Raw genomic sequence first — 18631 nt, 5'->3', positions numbered from 1 at the left:
TTTATTTGGTAAACTGACAGGAAACTTTGACCATATTTGGAAGACAACAGTAAATAGACATGAAATGGACATCTGGAAGAAAACGGGAAACATACAGAGGAACAGACATCGGGGTCAAAATGTCACACATGTGACATTTTCAGTTAAAGAGGTAAACAGAAGCTTAAAGTTTTTATAAACCATAGGTCGCTGAGGTTATATGCCCTCTGGGGCTGAAACAGGAACTCTGAACAGATGTGTGCAGGCTAACTTTACAAATATAATAGAACAGTTGTCCCAGGACAGTCCAAAAACCCCTGAGTATCTCTCAGGAAGTGGCCAACTGCCATCTTATTCAGAGCATGTGATCGGTTTCAGGGCAAAGGTCAATTTGGGCCTCCTCCTGAACCCAGGAAATCTGGGACAGATGTGTCCATCTGACAATGGTTCATTGACAGACTGAGAAGTCAGCAGTTTTAACCTCCTGCGTGGCAGGCGAGAATTCTACCACTGAACTACCAATGCATGTCATGAGAATAACAGGCAGTTTTCTAATTCTGATTTTGGCAGTTTCACAATGTTAAACTTGGATTAATCCCACAGAACTTTATTCAACTCATTCACAGTAACTCAGAATATCGTTCAGTTGTAACTAATACAGAAAAATACTCTCACATTTTAAATCATTCGTCTTCCACGAATCCACCAATAAAAAGGGAAGCGGTGAGCGTCTTTCTACATCCTGTTCTCTGATAGGTTCCTCGTTGCCAGTGATAGCAGACACCTGAAGTTAGTGTGAGGTTGGCACAACGTTCTATTGCAACATTCTATTATTAGGGCCCGAGCACCTTCAGTGCGAAGGCCCTATTGTATCTGTAGGAATTTTTTTTTTCTTTTTTCTTTCTTTCTTTCTTTCTTTCTTTCTTTCTTTCTTTCTTTCTTTCTTTCTTTCTTTCTTTCTTTCTTTCTTTCTTTCTTTCTTTCTTTCTTTCTTTCTTTCTTTCTTTCTTCTGACGAAAGGAGGGCCTTTTTGCCCCCCTAAACGTGCCCAAAAAGTCACCAAATTTTGCATGCAAGTCAGGCCTGGCGAAAAATTTGATATTTAATGGTTTACATTAATGGGCGTGGCAAAGTGGCTCAACAGCGCCCCCCGGAAAACTTTGTGCCTCAAGCCCCACAATACGGTTTGACGTACATGCACGAAAATCGCTACACACCTGTATCAGTACGCAACTTAAAGAAAAGTCTCTTGGCGACATGGCCGAAACCGAAGAGGAAGTCAGCCATTTTGAATTAATCGTGTCACTTTGGCGCAATTTATGCCATTCCTTCGGCAGTTAATACGGCCCGAACCGTAACGTGCACCCAAGTGTGTTATACATCAAAACGTGCGTCTCCATCCTGCGACAACACGCATTACTTTTCTCTTTCAAAAGCGTTACCGTGGCGACGCTAGACGCCAAAAAGCGCGCCCACCCTTCATCTGGTTGGTTCAGACAGAAAAAACTTTGTGCCTCAAGCCCCACAATACGGTTTAATGTACATGCATGAAAATCGGTACACACCTGTATCATGTCGCAACTAAAAGAAAAGTCTCTTGGCGCCATGGCCGAAACCGAACAGGAAGTCGGCCATTTTGAATTAATTGTGTAATTTTGGTGCAATTTATGCCATTCTTTCGGCAATTAATACGGCCCGAACCGTAACGTGCACCCAGGTGTGTTATACATCACAATGTGCATCTTCATCTTGCGACTACGCGCATTACTTTTCTCTTTCAAAAGTGTTACCGTGGCGACGCTAGACGCCAAAAAGCGTGCCCCCCTTCATCTGATTGGTCCATATTTGATAGTTCCCCAAAAGTTAGAGAGTCGTGGGTGGTATCATCAGATTCTGTATGGAGTCCTTGACCTTCATTGGCCTGAATTAGCCCCGCCCCTTCTTCTGATTGGTTGTCCCGATTTTCTGCTATAACTTTTGAATGGTTTGACATAGAGAGTCTTGGGTGGTGTCATCAGATTCTGTATGGAGTCCTTGACCTTCATTGGCCTGAATTAGCCCCGCCCCTTCTTCTGATTGGTTGTCCCTTTTTTCTGCTATATCTTTTGAATGGTTTGACATAGGAAGTCGTGGGTGGTGTCATTTCTGATATGCTTATGGGGGCGGTGGCCGTGAGTGCGAGGGCCCGTTCATCGCTGCTTGCAGCTTTAATTATTATTATTACCGGATTCTGATGTAGATATGAAAATTTGGTTTACTCTAAAAACCCAACGTTACGTCCTGTAATTGTACAGTAACATGGAGTAGATGTTGGATAATGGTTATTTTCCAGTGCTACATAATTGTTATTTAACGTTGTCTGACGTTGCAGCCTGTATTCTACCAAGGATCGACTTTAATGTGTTAAGTCGTTGGTCCGACAATCAATCAAGCGGAGCGGCTTCTCATTGACCAAAGTCGCACCAAAACATTTTGACAGATTTTTGAGCGCACTGTACTACATAAAACTGGTTCGAGGTCAGTAAGCACAACAACATTCATACATAAGGTGCACCTGATTATAGGGCTTTTGGGAAAAGTTTGGGATTTTAATTGCGTCTTATAGTGCGGAAAATACGGTAAAACCTAGATTCAAGAGTTAAACAAGCAGATAATCAACTTGTAATTGGAACACGTGGGTGAATATCTCAGTCAGTACAAACGTTAGAATCTTAGTGTGTGGAATCAGATAAAATATCTTTTGATTCCAGAACAAATGACGGATGAAGATATTTGTAGACAGTGCTGCATAATCTGTGCACAAACACGCATTCTCTTCTTTGTTTAGGGAATATTGTACACCTCTATACACTTGTGCTCAAATGATAGGACAGTAACCTGCAGACACTTGAAAGGTTTCTAATGATGAGACCAGGATGGTTCAGTGCAGGTCAGGTGTTTGTAGCTGCAGGAGTCACAACTTTTCCAACCTCAGTCAGAGAACAAACCTCAGAGTCTCCAGTCTGCAGTCTGGACTCTGCAGAACAACACACAGCTGCTTCACATCTGAATCCTGCAGCTCGTTCTCACTCAGGTCCAGAAGTTCCAGATCAGACGGGTCGGACTCCAGAGCTGAGACCAGAGGACGACATCTGATCTCTGACAAACTGCAGCGCTCCGAACTGGAGAAAGAATAAAACACAGATAAAATCTAGATGAGTGTTTTCTCCACAACAGTTGTGTGGGTGGTGAACGCTAGGTCATCACAGTAAGAAGGTTCCTGGTTCAAATCCCGGCTCAGTTCTTTCTGCCTGGAGTTTTCATGATCTTCCCTCATGTTTCATCAGAAACTCCACACTTCAGAAACACATCTGTCAGGATTGTTGATGCTTCCACATTAAACGCAGGACTGAGTGAGATACCTGATCATCTATTTGATTAGATTATAATTTTCAATGACAGACAACAGAGTACTATGTTTACTATCAGGAATGTGGTAACAAAGTACTATAAAATAGTTGTGAGTACTCTGATTACTATTGGTGCACCATGTAGATCATGTAGATCCTGTATGTTGAGAACGCAGGACTGGACTTTGACTGGTTCTGTTGCTGTCATCAAATTCAATATTACAAATGTTTTGGCCTTTTTATCATGATTGTTAACATTACTTTAGCATGTTTCTGTTAATAATGGATGAAACATAGCGGACACGTGGCGCTTCTGGCCACTTGTAAATCTAGGTTATTAGGGTCCGAGCACTGACTGTGCGAAGGCCCTATTGTATCTGTTGGCATTTTATTTTTTTCGTTTTTCTTCCGATTAAAGGAGGGCCTTTTTTCCCCCTAAACGTGCCCCAAAAGTTACCAAATTTTGCACTAAGCCAGGCCTGGTGAAAAATGTGATATTTAATGGTTTGCATTAATGGGCGTGGCAAAATGGCTCAACAGCGCCCCCTAGAAAACTTTGTGCCTCAAGCCCCACAATACGGTTTGACGTACATGCACGGAAATTGGTACACACCTGTATCATGTCGCAATTTAAAGAAAAGTCTCTTGGCGCCATGGCCGAAACCGAACAGGAAGTCGGCCATTTTGAATTAATTGTGTCATTTTGGCGAAATTTATGCCATTCCTTCGGCAGTTAATACGGCCCGAACCGTAACGTGCACCCAAGTGTGTTATACATCAAAACGTGCGTCTCCATCCTGCGACAACACGCATTATTTTTCTCTTTCAAAAGCGTTACCGTGGCAACGCTAGACGCCAAAAAGCGCGCCCACCCTTCATCTGGTTGGTTCAGACAGAAAAAACTTTGTGCCTCAAGCCCCATAATACGGTTTGACGTACATGAACGAAAATCGGTACACACCTGTATCATGTCGCAACTAAAAGAAAAGTCTCTTGGCGCCATGGCCGAAACCGAACAGGAAGTCGGCCATTTTGAATTAATTGTGTAATTTTGGTGCAATTTATGCCATTCTTTCGGCAATTAATACGGCCCGAACCGTAACGTGCACCCAGGTGTGTTATACATCACAATGTGCATCTTCATCTTGCGACTACGCGCATTACTTTTCTCTTTCAAAAGTGTTACCGTGGCGACGCTAGACGCCAAAAAGCGTGCCCCCCTTCATCTGATTGGTCCATATTTGATAGTTCCCCAAAAGTTAGAGAGTCGTGGGTGGTATCATCAGATTCTGTATGGAGTCCTTGACCTTCATTGGCCTGAATTAGCCCCGCCCCTTCTTCTGATTGGTTGTCCCGATTTTCTGCTATAACTTTTGAATGGTTTGACATAGAGAGTCTTGGGTGGTGTCATCAGATTCTGTATGGAGTCCTTGACCTTCATTGGCCTGAATTAGCCCCGCCCCTTCTTCTGATTGGTTGTCCCTTTTTTCTGCTATATCTTTTGAATGGTTTGACATAGGAAGTCGTGGGTGGTGTCATTTCTGATATGCTTATGGGGGCGGTGGCCGTGAGTGCGAGGGCCCGTTCATCGCTGCTTGCAGCTTTAATTATTATTATTACCGGATTCTGATGTAGATATGAAAATTTGGTTTACTCTAAAAACCCAACGTTACGTCCTGTAATTGTACAGTAACATGGAGTAGATGTTGGATAATGGTTATTTTCCAGTGCTACATAATTGTTATTTAACGTTGTCTGACGTTGCAGCCTGTATTCTACCAAGGATCGACTTTAATGTGTTAAGTCGTTGGTCCGACAATCAATCAAGCGGAGCGGCTTCTCATTTACCAAAGTCGCACCAAAACATTTTGACAGATTTTTGAGCGCACTGTACTACATAAAACTGGTTCGAGGTCAGTAAGCACAACAACATTCATACATAAGGTGCACCTGATTATAGGGCTTTTGGGAAAAGTTTGGGATTTTAATTGCGTCTTATAGTGCGGAAAATACGGTAAAACCTAGATTCAAGAGTTAAACAAGCAGATAATCAACTTGTAATTGGAACACGTGGGTGAATATCTCAGTCAGTACAAACGTTAGAATCTTAGTGTGTGGAATCAGATAAAATATCTTTTGATTCCAGAACAAATGACGGATGAAGATATTTGTAGACAGTGCTGCATAATCTGTGCACAAACACGCATTCTCTTCTTTGTTTAGGGAATATTGTACACCTCTATACACTTGTGCTCAAATGATAGGACAGTAACCTGCAGACACTTGAAAGGTTTCTAATGATGAGACCAGGATGGTTCAGTGCAGGTCAGGTGTTTGTAGCTGCAGGAGTCACAACTTTTCCAACCTCAGTCAGAGAACAAACCTCAGAGTCTCCAGTCTGCAGTCTGGACTCTGCAGAACAACACACAGCTGCTTCACATCTGAATCCTGCAGCTCGTTCTCACTCAGGTCCAGAAGTTCCAGATCAGACAGGTCGGACTCCAGAGCTGAGACCAGAGGACGACATCTGATCTCTGACAAACTGCAGCACTCCGAACTGGAGAAAGAATAAAACACAGATAAAATCTAGATGAGTGTTTTCTCCACAACAGTTGTGTGGGTGGTGAACGCTAGGTCATCACAGTAAGAAGGTTCCTGGTTCAAATCCCGGCTCGGTTCTTTCTGCCTGGAGTTTTCATGATCTTCCCTCATGTTTCATCAGAAACTCCACACTTCAGAAACACATCTGTCAGGATTGTTGATGCTTCCACATTAAACGCAGGACTGAGTGAGATACCTGATCATCTATTTGATTAGATTATAATTTTCAATGACAGACAACAGAGTACTATGTTTACTATCAGGAATGTGGTAACAAAGTACTATAAAATAGTTGTGAGTACTCTGATTACTATTGGTGCACCATGTAGATCATGTAGATCCTGTATGTTGAGAACGCAGGACTGGACTTTGACTGGTTCTGTTGCTGTCATCAAATTCAATATTACAAATGTTTTGGCCTTTTTATCATGATTGTTAACATTACTTTAGCATGTTTCTGTTAATAATGGATGAAACATAGCGGACACGTGGCGCTTCTGGCCACTTGTAAATCTAGGTTATTAGGGTCCGAGCACTGACTGTGCGAAGGCCCTATTGTATCTGTTGGCATTTTATTTTTTTCGTTTTTCTTCCGATTAAAGGAGGGCCTTTTTTCCCCCTAAACGTGCCCCAAAAGTTACCAAATTTTGCACTAAGCCAGGCCTGGTGAAAAATGTGATATTTAATGGTTTGCATTAATGGGCGTGGCAAAATGGCTCAACAGCGCCCCCTAGAAAACTTTGTGCCTCAAGCCCCACAATACGGTTTGACGTACATGCACGGAAATTGGTACACACCTGTATCATGTCGCAATTTAAAGAAAAGTCTCTTGGCGCCATGGCCGAAACCGAACAGGAAGTCGGCCATTTTGAATTAATCGTGTCATTTTGGCGAAATTTATGCCATTCCTTCGGCAGTTAATACGGCCCGAACCGTAACGTGCACCCAAGTGTGTTATACATCAAAACGTGCGTCTCCATCCTGCGACAACACGCATTATTTTTCTCTTTCAAAAGCGTTACCGTGGCAACGCTAGACGCCAAAAAGCGCGCCCACCCTTCATCTGGTTGGTTCAGACAGAAAAAACTTTGTGCCTCAAGCCCCATAATACGGTTTGACGTACATGAACGAAAATCGGTACACACCTGTATCATGTCGCAACTAAAAGAAAAGTCTCTTGGCGCCATGGCCGAAACCGAACAGGAAGTCGGCCATTTTGAATTAATTGTGTAATTTTGGTGCAATTTATGCCATTCTTTCGGCAATTAATACGGCCCGAACCGTAACGTGCACCCAGGTGTGTTATACATCACAATGTGCATCTTCATCTTGCGACTACGCGCATTACTTTTCTCTTTCAAAAGTGTTACCGTGGCGACGCTAGACGCCAAAAAGCGTGCCCCCCTTCATCTGATTGGTCCATATTTGATAGTTCCCCAAAAGTTAGAGAGTCGTGGGTGGTATCATCAGATTCTGTATGGAGTCCTTGACCTTCATTGGCCTGAATTAGCCCCGCCCCTTCTTCTGATTGGTTGTCCCGATTTTCTGCTATAACTTTTGAATGGTTTGACATAGAGAGTCTTGGGTGGTGTCATCAGATTCTGTATGGAGTCCTTGACCTTCATTGGCCTGAATTAGCCCCGCCCCTTCTTCTGATTGGTTGTCCCTTTTTTCTGCTATATCTTTTGAATGGTTTGACATAGGAAGTCGTGGGTGGTGTCATTTCTGATATGCTTATGGGGGCGGTGGCCGTGAGTGCGAGGGCCCGTTCATCGCTGCTTGCAGCTTTAATTATTATTATTACCGGATTCTGATGTAGATATGAAAATTTGGTTTACTCTAAAAACCCAACGTTACGTCCTGTAATTGTACAGTAACATGGAGTAGATGTTGGATAATGGTTATTTTCCAGTGCTACATAATTGTTATTTAACGTTGTCTGACGTTGCAGCCTGTATTCTACCAAGGATCGACTTTAATGTGTTAAGTCGTTGGTCCGACAATCAATCAAGCGGAGCGGCTTCTCATTTACCAAAGTCGCACCAAAACATTTTGACAGATTTTTGAGCGCACTGTACTACATAAAACTGGTTCGAGGTCAGTAAGCACAACAACATTCATACATAAGGTGCACCTGATTATAGGGCTTTTGGGAAAAGTTTGGGATTTTAATTGCGTCTTATAGTGCGGAAAATACGGTAAAACCTAGATTCAAGAGTTAAACAAGCAGATAATCAACTTGTAATTGGAACACGTGGGTGAATATCTCAGTCAGTACAAACGTTAGAATCTTAGTGTGTGGAATCAGATAAAATATCTTTTGATTCCAGAACAAATGACGGATGAAGATATTTGTAGACAGTGCTGCATAATCTGTGCACAAACACGCATTCTCTTCTTTGTTTAGGGAATATTGTACACCTCTATACACTTGTGCTCAAATGATAGGACAGTAACCTGCAGACACTTGAAAGGTTTCTAATGATGAGACCAGGATGGTTCAGTGCAGGTCAGGTGTTTGTAGCTGCAGGAGTCACAACTTTTCCAACCTCAGTCAGAGAACAAACCTCAGAGTCTCCAGTCTGCAGTCTGGACTCTGCAGAACAACACACAGCTGCTTCACATCTGAATCCTGCAGCTCGTTCTCACTCAGGTCCAGAAGTTCCAGATCAGACAGGTCGGACTCCAGAGCTGAGACCAGAGGACGACATCTGATCTCTGACAAACTGCAGCACTCCGAACTGGAGAAAGAATAAAACACAGATAAAATCTAGATGAGTGTTTTCTCCACAACAGTTGTGTGGGTGGTGAACGCTAGGTCATCACAGTAAGAAGGTTCCTGGTTCAAATCCCGGCTCAGTTCTTTCTGCCTGGAGTTTTCATGATCTTCCCTCATGTTTCATCAGAAACTCCACACTTCAGAAACACATCTGTCAGGATTGTTGATGCTTCCACATTAAACGCAGGACTGAGTGAGATACCTGATCATCTATTTGATTAGATTATAATTTTCAATGACAGACAACAGAGTACTATGTTTACTATCAGGAATGTGGTAACAAAGTACTATAAAATAGTTGTGAGTACTCTGATTACTATTGGTGCACCATGTAGATCATGTAGATCCTGTATGTTGAGAACGCAGGACTGGACTTTGACTGGTTCTGTTGCTGTCATCAAATTCAATATTACAAATGTTTTGGCCTTTTTATCATGATTGTTAACATTACTTTAGCATGTTTCTGTTAATAATGGATGAAACATAGCGGACACGTGGCGCTTCTGGCCACTTGTAAATCTAGGTTATTAGGGTCCGAGCACTGACTGTGCGAAGGCCCTATTGTATCTGTTGGCATTTTATTTTTTTCGTTTTTCTTCCGATTAAAGGAGGGCCTTTTTTCCCCCTAAACGTGCCCCAAAAGTTACCAAATTTTGCACTAAGCCAGGCCTGGTGAAAAATGTGATATTTAATGGTTTGCATTAATGGGCGTGGCAAAATGGCTCAACAGCGCCCCCTAGAAAACTTTGTGCCTCAAGCCCCACAATACGGTTTGACGTACATGCACGGAAATTGGTACACACCTGTATCATGTCGCAATTTAAAGAAAAGTCTCTTGGCGCCATGGCCGAAACCGAACAGGAAGTCGGCCATTTTGAATTAATCGTGTCATTTTGGCGAAATTTATGCCATTCCTTCGGCAGTTAATACGGCCCGAACCGTAACGTGCACCCAAGTGTGTTATACATCAAAACGTGCGTCTCCATCCTGCGACAACACGCATTACTTTTCTCTTTCAAAAGCGTTACCGTGGCGACGCTAGACGCCAAAAAGCGCGCCCACCCTTCATCTGGTTGGTTCAGACAGAAAAAACTTTGTGCCTCAAGCCCCATAATACGGTTTGACGTACATGAACGAAAATCGGTACACACCTGTATCATGTCGCAACTAAAAGAAAAGTCTCTTGGCGCCATGGCCGAAACCGAACAGGAAGTCGGCCATTTTGAATTAATTGTGTAATTTTGGTGCAATTTATGCCATTCTTTCGGCAATTAATACGGCCCGAACCGTAACGTGCACCCAGGTGTGTTATACATCACAATGTGCATCTTCATCTTGCGACTACGCGCATTACTTTTCTCTTTCAAAAGTGTTACCGTGGCGACGCTAGACGCCAAAAAGCGTGCCCCCCTTCATCTGATTGGTCCATATTTGATAGTTCCCCAAAAGTTAGAGAGTCGTGGGTGGTATCATCAGATTCTGTATGGAGTCCTTGACCTTCATTGGCCTGAATTAGCCCCGCCCCTTCTTCTGATTGGTTGTCCCGATTTTCTGCTATAACTTTTGAATGGTTTGACATAGAGAGTCTTGGGTGGTGTCATCAGATTCTGTATGGAGTCCTTGACCTTCATTGGCCTGAATTAGCCCCGCCCCTTCTTCTGATTGGTTGTCCCTTTTTTCTGCTATATCTTTTGAATGGTTTGACATAGGAAGTCGTGGGTGGTGTCATTTCTGATATGCTTATGGGGGCGGTGGCCGTGAGTGCGAGGGCCCGTTCATCGCTGCTTGCAGCTTTAATTATTATTATTACCGGATTCTGATGTAGATATGAAAATTTGGTTTACTCTAAAAACCCAACGTTACGTCCTGTAATTGTACAGTAACATGGAGTAGATGTTGGATAATGGTTATTTTCCAGTGCTACATAATTGTTATTTAACGTTGTCTGACGTTGCAGCCTGTATTCTACCAAGGATCGACTTTAATGTGTTAAGTCGTTGGTCCGACAATCAATCAAGCGGAGCGGCTTCTCATTTACCAAAGTCGCACCAAAACATTTTGACAGATTTTTGAGCGCACTGTACTACATAAAACTGGTTCGAGGTCAGTAAGCACAACAACATTCATACATAAGGTGCACCTGATTATAGGGCTTTTGGGAAAAGTTTGGGATTTTAATTGCGTCTTATAGTGCGGAAAATACGGTAAAACCTAGATTCAAGAGTTAAACAAGCAGATAATCAACTTGTAATTGGAACACGTGGGTGAATATCTCAGTCAGTACAAACGTTAGAATCTTAGTGTGTGGAATCAGATAAAATATCTTTTGATTCCAGAACAAATGACGGATGAAGATATTTGTAGACAGTGCTGCATAATCTGTGCACAAACACGCATTCTCTTCTTTGTTTAGGGAATATTGTACACCTCTATACACTTGTGCTCAAATGATAGGACAGTAACCTGCAGACACTTGAAAGGTTTCTAATGATGAGACCAGGATGGTTCAGTGCAGGTCAGGTGTTTGTAGCTGCAGGAGTCACAACTTTTCCAACCTCAGTCAGAGAACAAACCTCAGAGTCTCCAGTCTGCAGTCTGGACTCTGCAGAACAACACACAGCTGCTTCACATCTGAATCCTGCAGCTCGTTCTCACTCAGGTCCAGAAGTTCCAGATCAGACAGGTCGGACTCCAGAGCTGAGACCAGAGGACGATATCTGATCTCTGACAAACTGCAGCGCTCCGACCTGGAGAAAGAATAAAACACAGACAAAATCTAGATGAGTGTTTTCTCCACAACAGTTGTGTGGGTGGTGAACACTGGATCATCACAGTAAGAAGGTTCCTGGTTCAAATCCCGGCTCGGTTCTTTCTGCCTGGAGTTTTCATGATCTTCCCTCATGTTTCATCAGAAACTCCACACTTCAGAAACACATCTGTCAGGATTGTTGATGCTTCCACATTAAACGCAGGACTGAGTGAGATACCTGATCATCTATTTGATTAGATTATAATTTTCAATGACAGACAACAGAGTACTATGTTTACTATCAGGAATGTGGTAACAAAGTACTATAAAATAGTTGTGAGTACTCTGATTACTATTGGTGCACCATGTAGATCATGTAGATCCTGTATGTTGAGAACGCAGGACTGGACTTTGACTGGTTCTGTTGCTGTCATCAAATTCAATATTACAAATGTTTTGGCCTTTTTATCACGATTGTTAACATTACTTTAGCATGTTTCTGTTAATAATGGATGAAACATAGGGGACACGGTGGCGCTTCTGGCCACTTGTAAATCTAGGTTATTAGGGCCCGAGCACTGAATGTGCGAAGGCCCTATTGTATCTGTAGGAATTTTTTTTTTCTCGTTTTTCTTCCAATGAAAGGAGGGCCTTTTTTCTCCCTAAACGTGCCCCAAAAGTTACCAAATTTTGCACTAAGCCAGGCCTGGTGAAAAATGTGATATTTAATGGTTTGCATTAATGGGCGTGGCCTAATGGCTCAACAGCGCCCCCTAGAAAACTTTGTGCATCAAGCCCCACAATACGGTTTGACGTACATGCACGAAAATCAGTACAAACCTGTATCCTGTCGCAACTTAAAGAAAAGTCTCTTGGAGTCATGGCCGAAACCGAACAGGAAGTCGGCCATTGTGAATTAATCGTGTCATTTTGGCGCAATTTATGCCATTCCTTCCGCAGTTAATACGGCCTCAACCGTAACGTGCACCCAGGTGTGTTATACATCAAAACGTGCGTCTCCATCCTGTGACGATGGACATTACTTTTCTTAGTCAAAAACGTTACCGTGGCAACGCCAAAAAGCGCGCCCACCCTTCATCTGATTGGTTGAAATCTGATAGTTCCTACTTTCTGCCATAAATTTTGAATGGTTTGGTATAGAGAGTCGTGGGTGGTGTCATCCGCTAAATGTCCAGGCCTGAAGAATCTACATGCAAGTCATACAAGCTTCCACTACAGCCTGAACGTGCACAAGGGTACGAGGGCCCGTTCATCGCTGCTTGCAGCTTTAATTCTTGGTTATTCTTGGTTGTGACAGCCAATCACATTCCTGCATCTATCCAAGAATTAACCAAGAATTAACAGGGCTCGGTCAATGTAGTAGAATAGTAGAATGTGAATAAACTACAACTCTACATCCCTTGGTGGAATCATGATGGTACCTCCAGGCATTCCTTCACTGTTTAGCATGAGATAACCCACCCCTAAGTTTGTATTTGCTAATAAAGAGACACAGTTACACATGTATGTGTCTGTGTGACTGATGCTCCAACTGTACGAGTATTGCATTTTATTCATACCCTTTTTATTTTATTTTTGAATCTAGTGGAGCCACGTTTTAGGAGACCGGCCAATGGAAGCCTGAACTTAACTGACACCATAGAAGCATCAGAGCACCAACAGGTAGATAAATCTAAGCAAGAACAAGGTCTTGACTGTTTAAAAAAATATATTAACAATTCAAAATATCTAATTACAAAACAATAACACTGAAAACAGTGGTTTCTTTCATTGGGGCCTGCAGTCCAGCTCAGTGACTGTAACAGGGTGGTGGAGGCGTCTTCCTGAAGCTCAGTGACTGTAACAGGGAGGTGGAGGCGTCTTCCTGAAGCTCAGTGACTGTAACAGGGTGGTGGAGGCGTCTTCCTGAAGCTCAGTGACTGTAACAGGGAGGTGGAGGCGTCTTCCTGAAGCTCAGTGACTGTAACAGGGAGGTGGAGGTGTCTTCCTGAAGCTCAGTGACTGTAACAGGGAGGTGGAGGCGTCTTCCTGAAGCTCAGTGACTGTAACAGGGAGGTGGAGGCGTCTTCCTGAAGCTCCGTGACTGTAACAGGGAGGTGGAGGTGTCTTCCTGAAGCTCCGTGACTGTAACAGGGGGGTGGAGGCGTCTTCCTGAAGCTCAGTGACTGTAACAGGGTGGGGGAGGCGTCTTCCTGAGACTCTCTACCCAAATGCTGTGCACTGTGATGGGAAAAAGGTGTCCCGGTTCACAGTGGTGGCTCGTTTGTACAAGCACATCCGGGAGTGTCTGATGACAAACAGTAGAGTGATGAGTGAGACCACCATCCAGCTCCCCGAAGTAAACGCTGCCACACTCACACATGGTGAGGATCTCAGCATACTTCATATACAGTTCAGTTCAGAAGGATTTGAACAATGACAGAATCTGTACAATCTCTCACCAAAACAATGGATTTACAATGAAAACAATCAAGTGTTATCTTTCACCGTTATTGCTGCTGACAGCTTTACAGAGATTTCACTTTACCTCACATTTACCTGTATTTATTACAGCCTTGAAATTAAAGTACTAATCGTCTTATATGTTTAATTTACACAGGTACAGCAGGCGCAGCAGGGGACAGGAACAAAAAATTCTGCTCCAGGGCATCCAAGCTCCAGATCCACCCATGGCTGACCAGAAAAACTACCTTCAGCGTTACAGAAAGGTCCTTCCCTGTTTTCAGCTAGTTTACTTCCACCTCATCAATTCATATTGCCATCAAATACTGCTGGGGAAGCACAACCGAAAGGGAGGCCACAACCCCAAGCCATCTTCCCAACTCCACAGCCCCATCCACAGCTGCCCTTCCTGTCACAACTACCACCTGGCTATGTTGTCCCATCAGGGGCTGCATCCTCACAGGTTGGTTGGTTCTCTTTCTTTCTTTCTTTCTTTCTTTCTTTCTTTCTTTCTTTCTTTCTTTCTTTCTTTCTTTCTTTCTTTCTTTCTTTCTTTCTTTCTTTCTTTCTTTCTTTCTTTCTTTCTTTCTTTCTTTCTTTCTTTCTTTCTTTCTTTCTTCTCCTTTCTTCCTTTTTTCCCCCTAAACGTGCCCCAAAAGTCACCAAATTTTGCACCAAACCAGGCCTGGTGAAAAATGTGATATTTACTGGTTTGCATTAATGGACGTGGCCTAATGGCGCAACAGCGCCCCCTAGAAAACTGTGCCTCAAGCCCCACAATACGGTTTGATGTACATGCACGAAAATCGGTACACACCTGTATCATGTCGCAACTTAAAGAAAAGTCTCTTGGTGCCATGACCGAAATCGAACAGGAAGTCGGCCATTTTGAATTAATTGTGACATTTTGGCGAAATTTCAAAATTCCGCTTCAGAGCCCGAACGTTCGCCCAGGTGTGTTATACATCAAAATGTTCGTCTCCATCCTGCGACAACACGCATTACTTTTCTCTTTCAAAAGCGTTACCGTGGCGACGCTAGACGAAATGAAAATCGGTACACACCTGTATCATGACGCAACTTCGGCCAAAGAAGAGAAAAACAACTCAGTAAAAAAGAGCCAGTGGGGGCGGGGCTGAGACGGGAGGGGCGGGGCTTAGATGGCAGGGGGCGGGGCTGAGACGGGGAGGGCGGGGCAGAAGCCAAGCAGAAGCCAGAAGTGAAGGCCGAGGAGGAGTGGATCACGCTTGAACAGATGAATGAACTAATGCAACAACAGAGAGAGATGTTTTTAGCACTCTTGCAACAACAGCAAGATAATTTTAAAGGCTTTGTCAAAATAATCTTGGACTCAACAAATACACGTCTGGATGATATTTCAAAGGAAGTTCATAAAATCAAAGCCAGTATTCATTTCACACAAAAAGAGGTCGATGACATCAAAATGGGTAACATTAAACAGACTGATCACTGTAAAGACATGCAATCTGAAATTTTCAAAATATGTGAGAGTTTGTTGACCGTCACTGACAAAATGGATTATCTAGAGGGACAGTCCAGAAGGCAAAACCTGGTCATAGATGGAATTGAGGAGACACCAGGAGAAACATGGGCTGATTCGGAGGAAAAGGTTAAGAGAGTCCTCAGGGAGAAACTACAACTACAGGAGATGATTGAGATAGAGTGGGCTCACCGTGCAGGAAAACCTAGGTCAGGGAGTGACAGACCCAGGCCGATTGTAGTTAAGTTTGCTAAGTACAAGGACCAATCAATGATTGCATTGATCAATGATTCTCCAGGGGGCCAAATCCCTTAAAGGCTCCAAAATTTATATAAATGAGGATTATACTGATGCCGTCCGCCAGAAAAGAAAAGACCTAATGCCCAAGTTGAAAGCTGCTCGAGACAGAGGGGACATTGCTTTTCTCCGTCACGACAAATTGATCATACATCCTCGCAGCAGCACCCCAAGACAGCAGGGAGATGGCTAACCTCAACAGGTATGCACTGGAGCTGATTTCAACATGATCTGTAACTACTATAATGAAGATGCCTTTCATACATTGACTGACAACTTAACCAGTAAATTCAATGCTTTTTCTACAATTCACTTAAATATACGCAACCTTCCTAAAAACAATGATCAATTTGTGCATCTCTTGTCAACTCTTAAACATGAATTTTCAATCATTGCTTTGACGGAAACATGGCTCTCTGATGAAAGTGTTGAGCTGTACAACATACCTCAGTACACGTTAGTATTTTCAAATAGAAAGGAAAGAGTTGGAGGAGGAGTTGCTGTTTTTGTTCATAATCAATATCAATTTAAATTAAGGAAATATTTGGAATTATACTCAAAGGAAACTGAGTTTGAATCCGTCTTTTTGGAATTAATAGCTTGCCCTGTTTATGGTAACAGAAATGTCATAATTGGTTGTATTTATCGTCCACCTCATGCAGAAGTTAATTCTTTCAATGACACACTCACAACTTTACTGGATGTTATTAATAAGGAAGGAAAACTTTGTTATTTGCTTGGAGAGTTCAACACCAATCTGATCAATACTGAGAGCCATTCTGCTACTGTTAAAGCGACACTACGTAACTTTTCCACCTTAATATAATATTTCCAGAGTCATTGTGATGGTACATCAACTTCCAACAGGTTTAATGAACCTCTGTCATGGTCTGAGGGGTCTGTATCACCTTCACTGGCTCTATGTAACTTTGAGGAGCATGGTAGGAACCCTGCCACACTACTGGTAAAGCACTACCGCTTTTGTCCAAAGGAGACGCCAAACTCAACAAAAGCTGAAAGTTACGTTGTGCTGCTTTAACTTTCTAAATGTATTATATTCATCTTATTTTTTTCCTCTTATTGATAAACCAACCAGAGTAACCTGTAAAACAGCTACTCTTATTGATAACATTATAACTAACATAGATGATTATCCAGGTAATTATGGAATATTACCCAGGAATATTATGTTCTGACATTTCTGACCACTTTCCTGTATTTCACATCACTAAAAGTAATAGTCTCAAACACGAGGGTTCAAATGTCAGAATAGGCTTTCGTAAATTTAATGAAGATAACATCAAACGCTTTGGAGAAATGCTTGGAAAAGTAAATTGGGATGAATGTTTATGATCAGCAGCATGCCAACAAGGCTTATCAATCCTTTACTCATATGTTTAAGACCGCATTCAATGAGTGTTTTCCACCTGTGAGCCTGAAAATCAATAAAAGATATGGTTTTAATAAACCTTGGTTCACCACTGGATTCTTAAAATCCTCAAGGAAGAAAAACAGATTATACAAAAAGTTTATTTCTAATCCAACTCCACAGAATTCTGATACATATAAAAAATATAGAAACAAGTTCACTCATTTACTTCGTATGGCAAAGAAGAAATATTATACTGATAAATTTAAAGAATCTACTAACAACATAAAAAATACATGGAATATAATCAGTGAATTGTTGAACAAGAGAAAGGCACCTGCTAAATTTCCATCCCAATTTACTGATGGCATGTCCACATTTTCAAATCCTTCTGACATAGCAAATTAATTTAATACATTTTTTGTAAATGTTGGTGGTACCTTGGCTGAGAAACTCGGTCCATCTAATGACTGTCCCACAGATAATATTACTGGAGTTTTTCCTGCCTTGCAAAACTTTGAACCACCCACAATTAATGAAGTGATCGACATTATTGTAAATTTGAATAATTCAGCAGCGGGTCACGATGAAATCAAGGCTAAGCTCCTAAAGGAAGTAGCTTCCATCATTAGCAAACCATTAACACATGTCCTTTTGGTGTCTCTGAAGACTGGGGTAGTCCCTAGTGATCTTAAAGTGGCAAAGGTTTTACCTCTTTTTAAAGGAGAACCCAGTGTTTTTAACAATTATAGACCAATTTCAATTTTGCCTTGCTTCTCCAAGGTCCTGGAAAAGTTAGTTTACACAAGAGTTATTACACATCTCAATGATAATAACATATTGTACAAACACCAATATGGTTTTTGCAAAAAGCATTCAACATATATGGCTTTATTGCAACTTATCGATAAAATCTCTACTGCTCTGGACAAAGATATGTTTGCCATAGGAATTTTCTTGGATCTCTCCTAAGCATTTGACACCGTTGACCATGGTATTCTCTTGTCAAAACTCCATAGATATGGTCTTCAAGATGTTGTGATCACATGGTTTAAAGATTATCTTTGCAACAGAGAACAATATGTTTGTATTAATGGTCATGCATCTAAGAAAGAAAAATTACGTTATGGTGTGCCTCAAGGGTCAATTCTTGGGCCTCTTCGGTTTCTAATTTTTATTAATGATTTTGCTGTAATGTCTGAGTCCTCTTATTTGCGGACGATACCAACTTTGTTATGTCGCATTCTAATTTTGAATGTTTAACAAGAAATGCCAATACCATGTTGGAATACGCCTCAAGATGGTTTCTGACGAACAAGCTTTCCTTGAATATAAATAAATCAAATTATATTCTTTTTAGAAACAAAAAACATTTTTTTCCTGAGCAGGATTTAAAGCTCCAAATTTATAATATTGAAATCCAACAAGTTTCACGTGTAAAATTTCTTGGTGTTTCTTTCTTAGTTAATCAGTCCTGTCTCATGATATTATATTATAGTCTAAT

The 18631-nt window shown here is 41.9% G+C and overlaps 1 protein-coding gene across 12 annotated transcripts in view; it reads right to left on the bottom strand.

Moving 5' to 3' along the window:
- The window catches only part of LOC133419828 (protein NLRC5-like), an 89902-nt gene that overhangs the window by 38106 nt on the left and 33165 nt on the right, over positions 1-18631 (bottom strand). For 11 of the 12 annotated variants that reach the window (XM_061709273.1, XM_061709276.1, XM_061709278.1 and 8 more), the window contains 4 exons: positions 11322-11495; positions 8537-8710; positions 5752-5925; positions 2967-3140 (listed from right to left, as the gene is read on the bottom strand). In XM_061709273.1, coding sequence (XP_061565257.1) covers positions 2967-3140; positions 5752-5925; positions 8537-8710; positions 11322-11495 — 696 coding nt within the window. The remainder of the gene's footprint in view (positions 1-2966; positions 3141-5751; positions 5926-8536; positions 8711-11321; positions 11496-18631) is intronic. The other variant, XM_061709279.1, reaches the window with a different exon arrangement.

Source organism: Cololabis saira, chromosome 19 (genome assembly GCF_033807715.1).
Source record: "Cololabis saira isolate AMF1-May2022 chromosome 19, fColSai1.1, whole genome shotgun sequence".
NCBI lineage: Eukaryota > Metazoa > Chordata > Actinopteri > Beloniformes > Belonidae > Cololabis > Cololabis saira.
This window is presented reverse-complemented; position numbering and strand designations above follow the sequence as displayed.